At 36.0% G+C, this 20124-nt stretch overlaps 1 protein-coding gene across 1 annotated transcript in view; it reads left to right on the top strand.

Annotated features, from left to right (window-relative positions):
• The first annotated feature begins 7734 nt into the window (after positions 1 to 7734).
• LOC131069302 (AT-rich interactive domain-containing protein 4) overlaps positions 7735 to 20124 on the top strand; it is a 53533-nt gene continuing 41143 nt past the window's right edge. The window contains exons 1-4 of the mRNA XM_059213830.1: positions 7735 to 8358; positions 10478 to 10669; positions 11918 to 11971; positions 12121 to 12209. Of these exons, the coding sequence (XP_059069813.1) occupies positions 8158 to 8358; positions 10478 to 10669; positions 11918 to 11971; positions 12121 to 12209 (536 nt within the window). The 5' untranslated portion in view covers positions 7735 to 8157. The remainder of the gene's footprint in view (positions 8359 to 10477; positions 10670 to 11917; positions 11972 to 12120; positions 12210 to 20124) is intronic.

Raw genomic sequence — 20124 nt, 5'->3', positions numbered from 1 at the left:
GGGATACCTATTCCTCCATGGCGTCAACTGTGCTCAGCTCCTGTGTAACTGTCAAGGCATCTAGGTTCAGATAACACTTCTGAAGAATTTGCAGACGTGGAAGTAAAACCAGTTGTAGCTCCTGCAAATCTCTAGATCGTGTACTGATCTCTTGCTCCATTTTGGCTGACTGGATCTGGAACCATAAGGAGGCTTAAATGTGCTCAAGTAGGACTGTAAGTTCGTTTGAAGCTTTTGCTTTTGAGCTAGCACATCATCGCAGAACAGATGAGGTTGACAGATTTTGCTTAGTAGCAAGTTTCCCTCATCCAAAGCATTCCTTATATCCTTTTGGTCTTTCAAAAGTTCAGACCGGAGCTTATTCAACTTTTTCACCAGAGCAATGTTAAGAGCCTTTTGATTCTCTTTCTTGACATTTGCCTCAGCTGCTTCTTCCAGGCTCTACACCTGATCATCCACTACAGTACATAGTAGTTTGAGCTATTCTAGTGATGATTCAGTGTTAGGAAGATTGGTACCGAGGATTAAATCGGTAAGGGTGTCTACAGCGGCCTGAATTATGTCCTGCTCCTTTTTCCTGCGAATGATCTCAAGGCGCTCTTGAGCAACCTTGATGCTTTGCATAAGCTCTGACTCACTTGCAGATTGGAGATCGATAGGACTGGAGATATAAGCCGGTTTGGCTTGACTCCCGGTTGCCTTCAGAGTCTCCATCTGTGTCCTCTTCATTGCTTTCGTTGCCTTGTCTGCTTCTTCCTTCTTCCTTTTCTCTGCTTCTTTCTTCTGTTCTTGTTCCTTGTTCCTTGTCTTCCTCTTCTTTCTTTTTCCTCTCTGCTTCTTTCCTCTTCTCCTCTTCTTTCTCTTCCTCTTCCTTCTTCTTTTCTTCCTCTTCCTTCTTCTTCTCTTCTTCCTCTTCCTTCTTCTTCTTTTCTTCCTTGTCCTCTTCTTCTTTCTTCTTCCTATCATCTTCTTGCTTCTTCTTCTCTTCATCTTTTCATTTCTCCTCTTCCTCTTTTCTCTTTTTCTCATCTTCATCCCTCTTCTTCTTCTCTTCCTGTTCCTTAGCCGCTTCCTGTGTGTCCTTGGCTTGCTCACTGCCCTGTTCAGCTTGTTGCCCCTGTTCTGTTCCCTCAGAAGGTATGTCCTGAGTGACATCTTCTACGTCCAGGGCATCAACATCAATAGTGTCGATTGGTTCTTCAACCGGGTTTCCTTCTTCATCAAAGACTTCATCCGGTTTGGATATGACCGGTTCTTTTTCAGGTTGTCGGTTGACCATTCGTGCTTTGTGAGCTTGAATAGCATGATTCATATACTGATGAGTGTCTTTTTCAACATCATCAACTCTTCCTTCGAACAACCATAGTCTTCTCCTCCTTGTGAAGAAGAGTCCTTTATTTTGGTCCAACACATCAAATAATTCTGAATTTGAGAGGTCGAGAAAGTACTGTGCAAAGACTTTCTCCCTAATCTCTTATTCTTTTTCAATGGCAATGCACCATTTATTATCTAATGCTTTAAATAAAGAATCCGGTGTCTGAGATTTAATCTCTGATGGCGCCCGGTCATTTTTACACAAATAAATAATGATTTCCTGTAATATTTCTTCTTTCTCCTCATCACTAAAATCATCATAATAATCTACTAAATCATGAAGTAATTTTCTCCTAATATTCTTAACTATCCTTTGAAAATGTGTCAAAGGTTTGTATGAGGAGATATCAATATTTACCGGTGTGGATGCTGCCAGTTCATTCTTCTTCATTTTCTTTGTCTGTCTGGCCTTCTTTGGCTTTTCATCAAACTTGGTCTCTTTAGAGTCCGGTTCATTTGTCTTAGTCTTCCTTTTTCTTTCAAAGACTTTTGCCAGTGTCACTTCCGGTTTCTTCTTTGCAGGTGACCGCTTGGTCACTCTTGGAGTTGCAGTGGTAGCTGGTGCCGATGTTGCAGGCACTGCCTTGGCTTTCTTTGCTACCGATTCTTTTCCTTTCTTAATAGACGGTTCCTCGGCCAGTGCGATCCTCTTCAAGTAGGTTCCAGTCCTTTTAGCCTTAGGATCAAGAGGCGAGGCAATAAGGGTTGAGGCATACCCTTCTAGCATATCATACATAACCTCATAGCCCATTGGCTCCACTTCCTCCATTCTAGGCTCAACAACCTCCATTAAGCATTTGTCCACCTGAAAGGTGAAACATATGTCATCTTCGTATTTCTTAACGATATCACCTGAGATCCTTACCCTTTGACTCATCTTCCTTCTGAACTCATCAAAATATTTGTTCAGCACTTCAGGGTAACCGGTTCCAATGGCTTGTATGCTTTCCTTGATCTTCTTGGTTACCGGTTGGTCAGGAGACCACTGGACATCTCCTAGTCCAGGAAAGTAGCCTTGGAAATAGAAAAACAACCCAACCAATAGTTGTCCAAATTTGAATCTCAGTGCATTATCCTGTTTAATCGACTTCAGATTAGACAGGAGTTGCCTTTGCATACCGGTGCATAGGTCAAATGATGCGTCTTCTTTAATCATCCGGTAAGCGGCATTTACCACTGCAACAGATACATAATTAATCCTGTTGGATGAGAATGTTCTGTAGCCTATCACCATGCAGGCGTATTTCACTAGATCATCCTTGATAGGATTAACTGTCATACCCCGTGAGTCACTTGTTGAACCGGTGAGCTTGGCCATTTCCGTTTTGCTTATCGTTCTTAGGGCTGGCACTTCCCCTGTGTTACAGAAACCGGTGATTGCATGAATTGCTTGTGGCGTGATATCATGCGTCCTTTCCAGGTACATTTTGTCACCATGGACTCTGCTCAAAATGATCCTGATATGATCCTCCGTAAAATCTTCCAGAAAGTATACTGCATTATGGAGTTTCTTCTTCTCTAGGATACTAAATTCCGGTTTGATCTTCTTGACCTTGCCGCAAAATAAACCTAACTGGGTGTGAATAGCTAAAGACCCTAGGTCTTCAATTTTGCAATCAATATAATCTGAAATTTCCTCTTCAACTATGACTCCAGTAGGAACTTGTGATAAGGCATTATATTTGGACTTCCTTTGAATAAAACTTTCCGACTCAATGGATGTACTAGAACTGGTATGAGATGCAGAAGCAATTGTAGAGTATTTCAAGAACATGAAAAATACCTTTACAATGCGAATTTAGGGCTTTCTGATTCTGCTTCACTCCACTCTTCGTCGATTGCCAAATCACCACTTTGTGTTCTCCACGACCACTTGCAAATTGGATTTGAATCTCCTTCAAGATTTGTCAATTTCTTGAAATCTTAGCTCAAATCGCCTTTTCTTCGCTCTTCACTTTGAAAACTTTTCTTTGCTCGAAAACAGATAGTGAGAAATGGTTTGAAATATGCTTTTATACATGTCTCTCACCTACCGCCATTAATGCTTCTCTATTAGGGTGTAAACCTTAATTTTGCCTTTTTACCGTTTCCGATCTTCTGCCAAGCGACAGGTATCACATACCGGTTAAGGTCTTTTACCGGTGTAACCGGGGGTTCACAATCATTTCGCCGTTTGCTCCCCCTGAGCCTCTTTGGAGCTTAGTTTGCCGGTTCCGATATTTCCACACTAGGTGCAAAAATCGGTTCCTCTTCCAACATTGTTGGTTTCTTCCTCTAGGTTTTGTTCATGTCCACTTGAAATTTTTCAACATCAACTTCTCCTTTCTGAGTGACCGGTATATCATTAGATATACTCTTTCTGCTTCTGCAGAATCTTGCAATGTGACCCGGTTTGTTGCAGTGATAGCAAACCAATCCAGGTGCTCTCCAAGGTCCATTGTTCATATTTCCATTCTTCCTTCTGCATGTAGCAGCAATGTGACCATGTCCATGACAAATCCAACAGTTTGCTCTCCATCCGGTTGCTGGTTGATAACCTTTGTTGCCTGATTGATAATTGTAGGCATTAAATCGGTTAGGGTTCCGGTTTACAAAAGATTCTGGACCAGCTCCTTGGGTCCTCTGAGGATATCTTCCGGTATTGTTCATGACAGACCTGCATTCAGATGCTCTATGCCCAAACTTGTTGCATGCATAACAATGACCATTGAACTTATTGGATCTAGGTACATTGTTGATAAAATAAGGAAAATTATTGTAGGCTTTGCTCCTACATACATTGGCAGTGTGTCCTTCTTTCAGACAATTAAAGCAAATAGGTTTGAATTTTTGCTTACCTTTTCCTTTGAGTGTCGGTTGCTTCTTTGATGCTTCGACATTTGTTCCTGAGGATTCTCCTTCCTCATGTCTAGAGAAACCAAGACCATTGGTATTCTTTACCGGTCTAGATGACTCAAGCTTTTGCTCTAGCTTAACAGTACTTTTGCTAAACTTAGCAAGTATTTCCTTTGACTCAAAGAGTTCTTTGGAAATAGCAGTATTTGTCTCCATTAGGCTTGCATTTTCAGAGATGGCTATGTTCAGTTCATCTTGTACTCCTTCTTTTTCCATTTTGCTCTCATGAAGGCGAGCAGTCAGTGCACTAATCTCTTTTTTCAACTTGGAGATCTCATGATCTCTGCCCTTTACCGGATCTTCAACTTTCCTCCAGTTCTCAAGCTCTTGACTAAACCAGATAGTCAGTCCTTCCTACTCCTTTCTTAGATTGGAGTTTGAATCATTCAGCTTATTTACTTCTGCAATCATGGCTTCCATATTTGCTTCATCTTTAGAACTACTTTCAGATAGCTCCATCAACTTCTCTGCATGTTCTCTCCTTTTTGCTTGAGATGCCTTGTATTCGACCATAAGATCATCATAGGCTTGCTCAGACTGAGTGAGCCGTTGAGTAAGTTCCCTCAAGGTGTATTCCCCCATATCTCTTTCCAAGTGGTTAAACTTATAGAAAGGTAGGCTCTGATACCAATCGATGAATACTAAGAGGGGGGGGGGTGAATTAGTATGCCAAAAATATTTGTACTTAAACACTTAAACAGTCTGAAGATAAACCGGTAAAATAGTCTAACAGATAGACCGATTATCACACATGCAAACCAAAAAGCAAATAAAGCATTCACCCACAAAAGCAATACAACCATAACACAAGATGTTTGACGTGGAAACTCAACTGGGAAAAACCACGGTGAGATGGAACTCACAAGTCACTATCTGCAGAATAGAAACCAGATCGGTTAAGGTCAGATTGGTTAAGGTCTTACAATGTTCTTCACCATAACATATCTTGTTAGGAATCTCAATCTCTGTTAGGAGATAAGTCCGATTAAAGACTACCTTGTTAGAGGATTTTAGATTCACAGAAGTGAACCACCTTGTTAGAGGATTTGACAAAAGGCTTTTGGGCATACCTGGTTAAGGGCTACAGACTTGTCAAAGATGTGAGTAATCAACAAGTGTTTGATCTATCTAATAGCACAAACTGCTTGGTTAGATCCAGTATAGCTCACTGCTAATGCGTTTCAGCATTACTTCAGTCTACTCTATCTCTCTCTGTTACAACTTGATCTTCTCAGATAAGATCGCTCTTACAACAACTCAACAACCACCTTAAACCCTAGCCACAACATAAACCCTTTCAGCAACAACAACAACAACAACAACAACAACCTAAAACTCTAAACATGATGTCCTTTTAAAGGAATCTGATTTCATGTCGGTCCAATAGGATTACATTACAATTTCTTAGGTTCAATGAATCTAGACATACTCAGTAACACGACACAAAAAGCACCGTCAGTGTGTCGGCACCGTCAATTAGTTGGTGGATTGGTAACTCATCACAAAATGCCGGTTGGTAACTCATCACAGAGTATTACTGGTTCATACAAAATACCGGTTGCCGGTTTGACAAAAATGAAGACTGGTAAGAATGTGTTATGCCGCTTTGCTCCCTCGTACCGCTTGAGATCTACGAACCGCTTGGGGTCGACATGCCGCTCCAGACCGGGAAACACATTCTGCAAAATCACCAATAGTCTAAAGACTAGAATACAACATACCGGTTGAAACAAATACCGGTTGAGCTCTAGCTCATACATATAAAGGGGATCTCAATACAAGTGTGTGTCCATCAATGACAATCACAACATAAACATAAAAAATGCCAACATAACTAATCAAACTTCTTACGTACATCTCACATATTTCTCAATGAAGAAATACAAATATTTTAAATAATTATGTAGATATACATGTCAAAAAGAAAACTTAAATCAATAGAAGAGAAAATAAATAAATTAACTAATCAAATTTCTTATCTACATTTTGCACATTTCTCAATAAAAAACATAAATATTTCAAATAATTACACAAACATACATAAGACATAAAGAAAACAAAAAACAAATAGAGGAAATAAATCAACTAACCAATCAAATTTCTTACCAATATCTCATTGACTCATATTAATGCAATGCAAAAGTAAACACATTCCTTCAAAAAATTGCATTGCGGACCACTCATCATTCATTAAAATTAGGATTCTTCTTAAACACTCATTCAATTTCTAGGTAGGTTCTCATGCAATTATACTTCTAACTAATTTCCTACTCATAATTTATAATTATATTTTTCATTAATTATGATAAAAATTGATGTTTTTGAAATTCAAAATTTATATACATTTGAATTATAATTGAATACCTTTCTTTCTTTCTTTCTAATATAATCAATTGTATTAACATCTTGTATTAAATTTGCTGGACATAGAGAAAACTTAAATCAATAAAAGAAGAAATAAATAAATTAACTAATGAAATTTCTTACCTACATCTTGCACACTCCTTAATAAAAAAACACGAGTGTCAAATAATAAAGAAAACAAAAAACTAAAAGAAAGAAAGAAAGAAAGAAAGAAATAAAGATTGATTCTTTTATAGTCCACGATGCCGGTCTGTATATGGGTCTACATATGGCTTATAACAATATGGGACTACCCTGTACTTCTTGCAAGAGACACCTAACTATGCTACAAACGAGGTATACATACCTTACCCACTAGAAAAGGAAATAAATCAACTAACCGATCAAATTTCTTAACTACATTTCATTGATTCATATTACTGTAATCCAAAAGTAAACACATTCCCTAAAAAACTGAATCATGGGTTAGTCATCATTCATAAAACTTAGGATTCTTCTTAAACACTTATTTAATTTTTGGGTGGGTTCTCAATGCAATTATACTTCTAATTAATTTCCTACTCAATTCACAATTATATTTTTAATCAACCACGATTATATATAATTGATAATTAATTTCGCATTCATAATTGATAATTATATTTTTGATTAACTACAATAAAAATTTGATGTTTTTGAAATTCAAAATTTATATTAAAATTTATATACAGTTGAAATATAATTAAATGGCTTTCCTTCTTTCCAATATAATTAGTTGTATTAACATCTTGTATTATATCTGCTAGATCTTGGGGGAAAATTAAGGAGGCCTTTGTCAATTGAAATTAGGAGTAGAGCACTCGATCGGACACAAGGGGTATAAAAGGTGTTAAGTGGAGCGAGCATTTGTTTGTTTTTGTGAACGTCACACCTTTAAAATGACGAGCATTTGTTTGTTTTTATGAACGTCACACCTTTAAAATGACGGGGCTCACAAGTCAAACAGTTGTTTGACCACAAATGACGGCAATAGATAAAAACCTTTGTCTAACAATCTCAGCACAAATTCCATTTTGTTTTTGTTTACTCAAAATTTCCGTCTTCCACATCTTTTTGCCGTGGTCCAAATATATAGAGGAATGAGAATTTGCGTGAATTGAATTTAAAAAAGTGCATGAACAAACTAGAGAAAGGAAAAGAAAGGAAGGATTTGAAGGCGCAAGAAAGAGAGTAATTGAATTGGATCAAATGGAATTGACTTTGATTGTGAATGAATTCCGAGGCAAAAAATCAGATGAAGAAAAAAAAGATAACAAAAAACACAATACCAACACCACCAAAGTAAGACGAAGACGCCGAAGAAGAGCAATGATCAAACCCTAACGTTCCGATTTGGATTTGTATGGTGATTTGTGTGTTTACACCCCTCAGATTAGAGTTCTGCGGCCATGATTAGGCTCTGCAACTGTTTTTGCTGTGCCCGCCGTGGAGTAATTAGGCTGTTTTGACTTGATCTCGCCGGAGGCTCTCGAGATTTTCGTGCCAATGTCGAATTTTCAGGTGTCGCCGAAGCGCGTCAGGCCGGGGTGTAATGTGCTCGTCGTCATTTGCAGACGGCGCAGGGTTTCGTCTTCGCAGGGTTTGAAGGCCGAGGAGCCAAATGGTTTCCAAAAGCCCGCGCTCGCCGATGAGTTATATAAGACGGCCAACGCGTTTGCTGATATTGCACTGCGCTCATCTGTAGAGGTAGCTTTGCTGTGAACTTTATTTTCCTTCAAATTCTTTAATATCTTTGACGTGCTGCTCCGAGTTTTATTTTTGTTTGCTCTATTTTTTTTCTTCTGAAAATGGATGCGAAGAAGCATTTTGGTTTGATCATTTTGTTTGGTTTTTCGTTTTTCAATTCGTTAGCGCTTTACTGAATCGTATAAATTTGCTCTTAAGCCTCTACAGACTCTTCAATTACGTATAGCAACTGCGAATTTCGGACGTTTAACTGTTTTGAATCCGAAATGTAGAGCGTTTTTGGTTCAAATTTAACTGTAATTGTTATTCTCTATATTTACTGTATGTGTATAAGATGTCTTTCAAGCGTACGGGCATTTTCATTCAAATTTAAACGTAATTGTTCTCAGTTATACATACTGATTGTAAGTTTGACACTTTTTAACTTTTCCGAAGTTTAAATGCGGGTTTTTTGATTCAAGTTTAACCTGAATTGCCATTCAATATGTTTACTCGTTTCTTCTGTTTCACCTGAGCAATGCTTTAAGTTCTGTATTAAGTCTATCCGTGGTTAGTTCTCTACATGAAAGGTCAGGAGACATCAGAAACTGAGCCGGTTCAAGAGCTTATATCAATTCAGAAGACTCTATCATTCATGAGGTTCGTGGAGAATAGCTTTAGTCCACAGAGTGATAGATCATACACCTAGAAATCTCCAACCATAACTGTCGTAACGTCGTTCCAATGCTTCATCATATGTGACAATACTACTTAATCTATACTGACATCAAGCTTTAATTCTTTTGCAGACATATTTGACTAAGAAACATATTCATTTGTGTATTTTTGAAATAGTTGCAAGAAAATTGCAAATGCAAATCAGGAAATGTTATACTTCATTTGCACAAGCTACTGATATGGATTACATATTTTCCCCCCTCTCATTGTTTTCTCTTCATAAGTATACCACATTTTGGTTTAAGCAGAAAATTCTGTCATATATTTTCCTTCAGATAAGAGTAAAATATGTTTCTTTTCCTTTAAAGTTTTTTCAATTCTTTTTATTTAGCTATTAGCTGAAGAAGAAACAAACTATTTGGTTCCTGATATATTTATGAAACTTCTATTAATCTATAGGAAATTTTCTGTTTTCAATTGACATTTACAGGAGACTGTTGCGTGGCTAAGCACAACAATTTTGCTATTATATAATGAACAATCTTGTCTTTTAATTCATGTTTTTCTAATGTCGTCAAGAAACAATGTTTGTCCCACCCAATATATGTTATATGTAAACATTGCACCCTTAGAAGGTCCATTGTATCTAGTCAATGTGATTATGTAGGAGCCTCGTGTGAGAAGCTGCTCTTTGTTTAAACAGAAGATATTTATTTGTCCTTCCCTCCCTTTTTTGGATTTGCAGGTGCAGTATGCCTCTTTTTGTGCAAGTGCCCTCATTTATCTTATGACTTTGTCTAGTGAAGTCTCTTGATAGGCAGAGACATACCCTGATGCATCTCTTGTGATGCGGATGTGTTTCCAAAGCTGGAGACAAGTATGGGGTCAGGATATAAGTTTCTGAGCAACTATGACAATTTCTGATGCTATGATTGGGATTTCGGGAGACTTGGAAAGCAATAATTTTGTCTCTAACTTCTCATGCTTAGTTATTATCTCTAAGCTTTGACGGAAGGAGTTGAATTGTATTTTTTTTTCATCTTTCTAGCTACCATTAGTTGAGGATATGTCAATAGAAAAATTCAATACTGCAGAGATGTGGTCTACAGCTTGAGATTCTCCATTGTACCATGATGATTGTCAAGTGATTGATCAGATACTCAATTTAGAATTCTATATTATGCTGCATAATATCTTCTAGACCTGTATAGTGGATTTCCTCAATGAAGAGGTTAGACGGTGAATTACTTAAGACCTGGCTGGCCCTGAATATTCCAAAGGGAAAGATTGTAATTCTAATTGTGTGATGTTTTTTCCAATATGTTCAGACCAGACAATGTTATAGTCTCAGGCTAGTTACCATATAAATTTTTTGCATTTTGTATAGTAGTTAACAGCTAAGGGAGATGTTAATGTGGACATAATTAATTCTAATGTAAATCACCTCTTTATGTTAATACAGGTACAAGTTTTGGAACCTTTAAGTAAGGATGAATTGCAACAGAGGTTGGAATTTTTGCAACCGGCTGCTGTATATTTTACAGGGGAAGTTGACCCTTCAAGACAAGAATTTGGGCCACTTTTTGTTGGTGATTTGGAACTTTGTAATGCTGATGATATTGCCTCACTTTTCAAAGGAAAGCTCCCCAATTTGGTAGGTGATCAGGCAAGGACAGTGTATTATTTTACAAAGATTCTGATATATCTGCTGCATAACTTCATTCTGTGAATAGTTTGTCACAATTTGTAAACTAATTAGTTTGAAATTTCATGTAAAGATCTTTTCTCTAGCTCAAAAAAAGTGTTTTACTTTTTGTGAAGAAAATGGATATATTTGTTTGATTATTATTTTTTTGGTATTATTTACAATTTTCCATAATAATTATAAAAAATGGCCCTTCCTTCTATAGCTGGTGAAGGACTAAGGCCATTTGGAATTTTTGTGCAAAATCACAACTATATAACTAACATACTGGAACTTCGTTGATGTATAACTTGACATTGGAAGTGACTTGAATTTGAAAATGATTCTGTAAGATGGGGAATAATTTTCAGTACACCACTTGGCAATAACTTGTAAATTTAAAAAATATATACAATATTAAGAATTTCACAAAAAAATGGAGTTTATGTTTGATGACAATAATAGACATAGATTACTCAATAGTCAAATTTACATTGAATATAAAATTAGACATACATATTAAATGGTTTATAGATTACTAAATAGTCAAATTTACATTGAATATAAAATTAGACATACATATTAAATGGTTTATAGATTACTAAATAGTCAAATTTACATTGAATATAAAATTAGACATACATATTAAATGGTTTTTGGCTTAGGTAAAGTAAGATTTGCAGTTATATCAGGATTTTTACTGAAAGTATATGAAGTTTTGATGACAGATTGGATGAGAGCAGATTACCCTAAATGTGTAACTGCATTTGAAGATCAAACATTTTCCTTGGAATTTGTTACAGTAAAACAAAAAACGTAGAGATGGCTAAGTTTCAAATACATTTAACTAATGCTATGGATAAAACTCAACTAATGTCCAATGGCTGTAAGTCTGGATCATCCACAGCTTGAAATATTCTATAGGCCACCTTTGGGGATTTACTTTTAAAATTATTCCTTATATTTTGACACCTCTCTGTTGCTATTGTAATTAAATTATCAGCTTCAAACAAAATCATGTGGATTAAGCAGAGAGTTTATTCCATAGTTGCTATGCATGCAATTTGAATGAGAATTGGGATATAATGCTAGTTAAAAGCATATGATATGCATTGCTGGGAGTGATTGGAAAGGAAATACTAGTTAAAAATAAATGATATACATTGCTAAGGAACATGTGTCCCTTTCTGTTTTATTAACTTCCTTTTTTGATCATAGGTTTGTATGGAGATTTCTGATGGCATCAAGTTGGGAGAAGGATTATGCTCTAAGGTGTTAGGACTATTTGAATTTCAGTCCAGAATTGTTAAAACTTAATGTGGCTATTCAGTCATTTTTTTGAACTTTCGAATAATTTATAAAGAATTGAACTGAATGATTTATTCTGTCGTCAACTAATCAAAGATTTTACTTTGCTGTAGGGAATACCATATGTTGTTGTTTGGAAAGGTTGTCTGACAATGACATTTGCAATATTATTTCGTCAAGCATTTTTGCCTGCTATACAAAGGTATTCCTTGTTATATTTCCTCTATTTTATATTCAGGTTTATGTCCAATAATTGCAACTGGAATTAGGAACGCTGATATGCTAGTTCTCATCTAAAGTTTGAAGCAGTTGGTATATTCTTGTTGCAGCTGGGTGTAAAATTTTTGATTTTAATGTCCAATAAGCAAATAAGGTGTTTTATGGTCTTGTGCAAGTATAACTTCTTGAGTTACATATTTTATAGAATGCATATATGACATATTCAATTTAGTTTCTAATTTCTTTTGTCAGTAGAATTATGTTGTCTAGATATGGATTTTTTTAGATTAATTAGCTGGGAGTATCTATAGGGCCCCCCACCCCTGAAATTAAAAGTGAGGACTGTATTGAATAACATCAACCATGAAAGAAAATACAAACTATTAAATCACAATAAAATAACCAAAGGCTGGTAGCATCTGAAAGCAGCAAAAAACCACCACACATAGAACTCCAACATGACATAAGAACCACCCAAAAATTGCTGACAGAAGAACCACCTGCAGAACCAAAGTCGACATCCCTCCGTGCAAACAAAAACACTTCAAACTACAATCCACCACCCAACACCAAAAGGATTTGCTCTTCCCCAACCATCTCTTCCATTTTGATATCATCTGGACACATAAAATATGGAGGCAAGCCTGCTGTCTTAAGTAATACCTGAAAAATAAATTGAATGAATGATTCAATAATCGGATAATCTATTTAACAATATACAAACATATATAAAGAGATTACAAGGACAATGTTCTAAATTAAGAACAAGTCGTTGAAAGCTAAGTTGCCGGTACGGGTACGGGTACGTGGGTACGATACGCCGGTACGGCAAATATTTTGGGGGAGGTTTGGGTACGTTTGGGTACGTCCGTACAAAAAAATGTAAAAATCATAAATATATACATATATGCAGCCTAAAAAGTAGAAACAAAAATTAAATTTAGAATCCCAAATATCATCCATATGCTAAACAAAACTTGGAACTATCATATATGATATAAATATAACAAATTTACTGGAAGTCTCATCTAATTTCCATTTGTCAAAATTTGAATCAGTTATGATCGATATATCAAATTCATTGTTCATTGGTTCAACAATAAAATAACACAATTAATAATCAACATCATATGGATCACTAGGAAGATCAAGATCAACATCATCATTGACATTAGATGATGTAGCTAGAGTAGTGGAACCACATGCAACCTCACTGCTACTTGCACTAGCAGCAAATTGGCTATTGGACTCCCCAGAATGTAAAGATTGTGTGGCAGCTGAAAAATCCAAATCAGTTTGCTCTGGTTCAACAATAAAATAACACAATTAATAATCAGCATCATATGGATCACTAGGAAGATCAAGATCAACATCATCATTGACATTAGATGATGTAGCTAGAGTAGTGGAACCACATGCAGCCTCACTGCTACTTGCACTAGCAGCAAATACCAATAGCCAATTTGCTGCTAGTACTCTTTTTGTTTATGAATAAGAAGGCGCAAGTTTGAATGCACATAAACTAGCTCTTCCGCCTTACTTGCTGCCAATCGGTTGCGTTTCACTGAGTGTATAAAGGAGTATGTGCTCCAACTTCGCTCAGATGAAGAGGAACTAGCAACCTATTGAATAATTGACACAAAGTTAGAGGGTGACAATAGTAAAAAATATAAATTTAGAGAGCAATAAAAATTAAGAAACTCACTTGCGATAAAAGTTTGATTGCAAGAGTTTGGAGGTTTGGTGATGTATGGCCATTAAGGTACCACCAAGCATGAGCATCCTTCTTATACTTGTCACGGAGAGCGGCAACACTTTGACCGTTGGAGGCTACAAAATCAGCAAACTCACTTGACATTAAATCCTCCATTTCAGAATCGGGGAAGAGTTTAGTAAGTGCTGTCCCACACCCTTCACTAACTTTTGAATCTCTATATGGTGGTACCCTTGATGGCTTAGCAAGCATTTCATCACTATAAAATTTGGGAGTCAATGCAAATGCAAGATGTAGTGGGGCGGTCATTTTGTTCCACCGCTCAACACAAATAGATTGAACCTCTTTGAAGAAAGTTTCTTCGGGATCTTGCTCTTTTGCATTGATGATGACTTTCATTTCCTCAATCATCGAGTCGATGCCATCATATGCCTCTCCCAAACATGGGTGATCCGTGTCAGTATAATGGATCATACTCATGATGGGCTCAGTGAAACTCAAAAGATATTCCACTCGATCCCACCAAGTGTCATCTAAGATCATGTGTTTTACATTTGTTGCCCTTTCAGTATTGGATTGCCTCCATAGGGACCAACTTTGACTAATTACCATCCTAGCAAGTGGCTCCTGCACCTTCACAAGTCGCCTCAAGACGATTGTGTTGGATGCAAATTGAGTCTCGACAACCTATTAAAAAAAATAAAAATAAAATTAGAATACAAAGAAGACATGATCAAATTTAAAAAATAAATTAAGGATTACTAAAGTGAAATGTAGATTTTAGAAATTGAAGTGTTTCAATTACCTTTAGCAACTCCAACTTTGAAAATGATTTGAAAATGGCCTTGTGACATGCTATGGTTTGTGATGAACATTTGGATCTCTTTAGCCTCAGCATAAATTGGTTTGATCCAATTTATCTTCCTGCCCATCTTTTGTAGCATGAGGTTGAGAGAGTGGACAGCACAAGGTGTCCAATATATGTGTTCAAACCTTGTCTCAATCAACATACCTGGAGCTCTACAATTCTTTGCATTGTGTGTTATTACTTGGACAACATTTTGACGTCCCACATCTTGAATGCATTGTATAAGGATGTTAGCAATAAATTGTGCATCCTTCACCTGTCCCTCACAATCCACGGCTTTCAGAAACATTACCCCTTTAGGACACACTGCAATGACATTAATTAATGGTTGGTTTTTAGTATCCTTCCATCCATCAGAAATGATGGACACCCCTGTTTGTTTCCATGAATTTCTAATGGGAGCCAATGCATTTTCTAAGCTTTTTACCTTCTTTGCTAGTAAGGTGCAACACACCTTCTCATAACCTGGCCCTGTGTACCCTTGTGGAGCCTCATTTACCTTTCTCAACATATCCTACCAATATGGTGATCGTACCACATTAAATGACAAACCATTTGCATATAGACATCTTCCAACATATTGATCTGCAATCTCTCTAGCATCATTTTTAAATGCTCTCTCTAATGGTCCCCTGCTTCTCTTCACAATAATAGGCTCTTCTTCATCAGTTATGCCCAAGAATGGGTGGCTCTGTACTCTGAGATGGAGAAGTAGGGGGCCTCTTTGATCTACTTCCTCTTCCTTTCAACAAAGGATGGTTTGAGGCATTACCAACTCTTGCATCTGCTTCCTCTTGCTCTCTAATAAATCCTGCTATTTGTTGAGGTGGCAACCCATTTCCATCCCTTCCTGGACATGGTTTGATTCCTTGTTGGGGATTGACACAAAAATGGGCTTTGACATGGCTGTAGGAGCTAGTTTTTTTCACACTACACAAGTTGCATATCCAATTAAATGTTCCACCACCTTTTACTTGGTTTGTTATTTTGACATATTTCCATAAAGGTGAATTTGGGTCGGTTTTGAAAGTCTGTTGAGGATTTGAGCTAGCACTCGTTGCCATTATACTATCTACAACAAGTTAAACAATAATTATTAAAATTTAAATATTTAACAGTAAATTTAATTTTATATAAATAATAAAATTATAAATGTTAAACATTTAAATTTAATTTAAAGTGAAAGTGAAATTATTAATAATTATGAAAGTAACCTATAACGATATTAATATATTTACAAACTTCTAAATTACACAATAATTAAAATATCCATATTTAAATTTTAAAATAATAATAGTTACACAATAATTAAAATATCCATATTTAAATTTTAAAATAATAATAATAATACAAATTAAAATTAAATATCATAAATTATAAATATGAATGTTTTAACTATTTTCAATTTTGTAATTTAAAAATTTGTAAAAATAGTATTATCGTATATATGTTTACTTAAACGTTATGAATAATTTCATTTTCCCATTAAATGGAATTTAAATATTTAACATTTATTATTTAATAATTTATATAAATTAAATTTTTTATCATTAATTAACAAATAAACTTAAACAAACTACTAAATTTTTTTAAATTAATAAACAAACTACTAAAAATTAATAAACAAACTATAGATTCTTAAATAATAAACAAACTATAGATTCTTAAATAATAAACAAACTACTAAAAATTAATAAACAAACTATATATTCTAAAATAATAAACATACTAGTAAAATTAATAAAAAAACTATAGAATTATTTTGAAAGAAATAAAAAACCTTCATACCTGAGCCTGTGTTGCCTGAGCCTGCCGTTGACGTCGCACCTGTTCACCCTCGCGTTGCCTGTCTGTGAGCCCTCATGTGAGCCGTGAGTGTCGCTTGTCTACCGTGAGCCCTCACGTTGCTTGTCTGCCGTGAGTCGCCGCCTGTCTGTGAGCCGTCGCCGAAGACAAACGAAGACCTGCGTGCCGAAGACAAATCCGAATGTGTTTTCTGTCTGCTCATGCCGTCGTGGAAGCGAAATAAAAAATACGTCTTCTTATTTTGTTTTAGGGCTTAAATGACCCATTTCCCTTCCGCAAAAGTCAACAAAAAACCTCTCGAAATTCGCACTTGAAGCAGATTCGTCGAAAAAACGCGAGAAATACGCCACATTGACATTGGATTCGTCGGTATGCGTGGGTAAAAACGCGGATATGTTTCACGATCAAAATGGAGGTACCCTGTTCGATTCCACAGGGATTCCACTTCGAATCTGAATCCAAGACGAATCGCATCCGGATTTGGGGGAAAACCTAGACGTACCGGTAACCTAGGTTTAAAGTGAACAACTAAAAAGCTAAACGCTAAATAAATCTTAAAAGCTAATTAACTAAAAAGAAAAAGCTAAATGCTAAATAAAGCTTAAAAGCTAATTAACTAAAAAGCTAAATGACCATTAAACAAGGAACTAAATATAGGTGACTAACATAGAAGTAAATATTCTAATAATACCCTTTCTTACTGGGTCCCTTGAACACAGACCATTCCACTTGTGAGCCATGCAGTTACCTATCTCGTTGAGAGCCAAAAGACACCATACACAGAGCCAACCTGCCAGACAGCCTACCACAAAACACTAAGTAAACAGAAACGTATTAGTACTGCCCAATGCACATATAGACATCACATGTGCCTCATCAAGGAATTAAGCTCTGGATATGACAATGGAGATCCTTAATAATACTATAAAACACCACACACTTATAATAAATGCACCCCACTGGCAACCAAAGATCATAAGGTTATAAGAAATAAGGGTATTAGAACTCCACGGGGGCTTGAAAATAATATGGGACTCCATCCCATTCCATGTTGAAGGAAGATGATTGTAAAGTGCTTTTAAAGGGTCTTGGTCTACTACACAGACAGCTAAGAAATCTGCTGCAGTACTAGCCATCCAATTACAATGATGGTATTAAATGTTTATTCTGCATACTGTCTAAGATGCCAATTTAGGCATGAACCTTTCTTCAACGCATTGATTACCAACAAGGAATCCCCTTCAATTATCACATTTTGCACTCCTTTGTATGCTGCGTCAGCCATACGACACCAAATCTTCCCATTCTGCTTCATTGTTGGTTCTAACCCCAAGAAAGAGAGAACCACCATGCAAAAAAGCAATCCTTCATCTCTGACTAAGAAATCTGCACCTGCGTTAGCTGGATTATTGCGGGGTGTTCCATCAAAATTCAATTTTACAATATTTTCAGGATGGGATTCTTCAATCTTGTCCATTACATATGAATGAGAACAATTGGGCCCCCCTTTTATTGCCAATTTTAGTAACTTTTAACCCTTTAATGGGGGTCTCGATATAGTTCATTTTTTCACATGGGAATAATAGAAAATACTTTGTATAATCAATATAGGAAATAAATTCATTTTTGGTGCCAATTTGTACTCTGTTTGTCTTATTTGATATTTGATTTTTTTTTATTTATTAATTTTATCATTCCTTCTAACTTTCTTGTGAAATCTCTAGAATGATTGTTCATTGTTTTTTGCCTAAGTTGCCGGTTCAGGTTCAGGCATTGGTTTGGGTTGGAGAACCTGGTACGGCAAAATTTTGAAAAGGGGTTTGGGTTTGTTTTTACAAAAACAATGTAAAAATTATATATATTTGCAGTCTAGAAGCATGAATTAAGGTTAGAATGTCACATAGCATCATATAAACAACAAAACCAACTTAAACTTGTAATCATAGCATCATGATCATACCATCATAGCATCACGGTCATATCATCATAGCATCATATACATCAAGTTCAATATCAAAATGACAAAATAATAATATCGAGTTCAAGTATCGTTGTTTCAACAATTGGAACTATAGTTCTAATTGTAAAGTTTAATCATCAAATGGATTCTCTAAATCATCAACATCATCATTCTCATCCTCATCCTCCTCATCATTGACATTGACATTAGATGAAGCAATGCCAATGCCACTTGCACTTGCACTATTAGTTTGCTTGTTTTTGAGTCATCAAATGGAACAAGCTGTGAAGTGGAAGCATCCAAGTCAGAATGCTCTGGCACTATATCCCACATCTTCGACTCCCCTTGCTTGTAGTCATGTTGCTTGTGTAAAAGAAGACATATGCTAAATTCTCCGCATTTTTTGATTGCAATCTATTGCATTTTACTGAGTGGATGAAAGAGTATGTGTTCCAATTTCTTTTTGATGTAGATGAACTAGCAACCTATGAAGACAAAGTAAACAATCAAAGTTATAAATTTATAAAATTAAAAATTACTAGCAACCCATGAAGACAAAGTAAACTATAAATAAAACTTACCTGTGATAAAATAAAATTAATTAAACTTGTGATAAAATTTTGACTGCGAGGGGTTATAGGTTTTGGAACCATGTGCCATGGAAATATTACCAATTATGAGCATCCTTCTTGAATCTATGATGAAGAGCGTCAACACTTAGACCATTTCCGTTTGCAAATTCTATGAACTCATTTGTAATCACGTCTTGCACATCATCTTTAGGGTAGAGTCAAAGGAATGCTACCTTTTACCCTTCAAACACTTCTAAATCTCTCCATGGTGCAAGCCTTCCTAGTTGATCAAGAAATTGATTGCTATAGTACTTTGGTGTCAAGGCATAGGCAAGAAGATGTAAAAGAGTGGTCATCTTATTCCACCTTTCTACAACAATCGCTTCCACTTGTTTGAAGAATTTTTCCTCGAGGTCTTGCTCTTTTGCATTTATAATGCACTTCATTTGCTCAAGCATTGAGTCAATGCCGTCATAAATCTCTCCAATGCAAGGCCTATCCATGGCAGTGTAGCGAATCATTCTCATAATGGGCTCGGTGAAACTAAGGAGATATTTCACAAGATCCTACCATAAGTATTCTTGCCCTAATTCTTGTTGCCCTCTCTGTGTTGCTTTGCTTTCATATAGTCCAATTTTGGCTGATTACCATATTACAAAGTGCCACTTTAACTTTCACAAGTCGTTTCAAGACGATTGTGTTTGATCCAAAATGGGTCTCAGCAACCTATAACAGAAATTAAAGCCAAAATGATTAAAAAATAAAGACAAACTTTAAAGAAGAATACACATCATAGCTTACACAATCAAATTATGAACATTGAAAATAAAAAAATCAGAAAATGTAAAATTAAATTACTATTTCACTTACCTACAATAGCTCCAAACTCTAAAAAGATCTAAAAATCCCTTGAGACATGTGGTGGTTTGTGATGAACATCTAGATGTCCTCAGCCTCTGCATACGCTTGTTTGATCCA

This window comes from Cryptomeria japonica, chromosome 11 (genome assembly GCF_030272615.1).
Source record: "Cryptomeria japonica chromosome 11, Sugi_1.0, whole genome shotgun sequence".
In the NCBI taxonomy this organism is placed as follows: Eukaryota; Viridiplantae; Streptophyta; class Pinopsida; order Cupressales; family Cupressaceae; genus Cryptomeria; species Cryptomeria japonica.
This window is presented reverse-complemented; position numbering and strand designations above follow the sequence as displayed.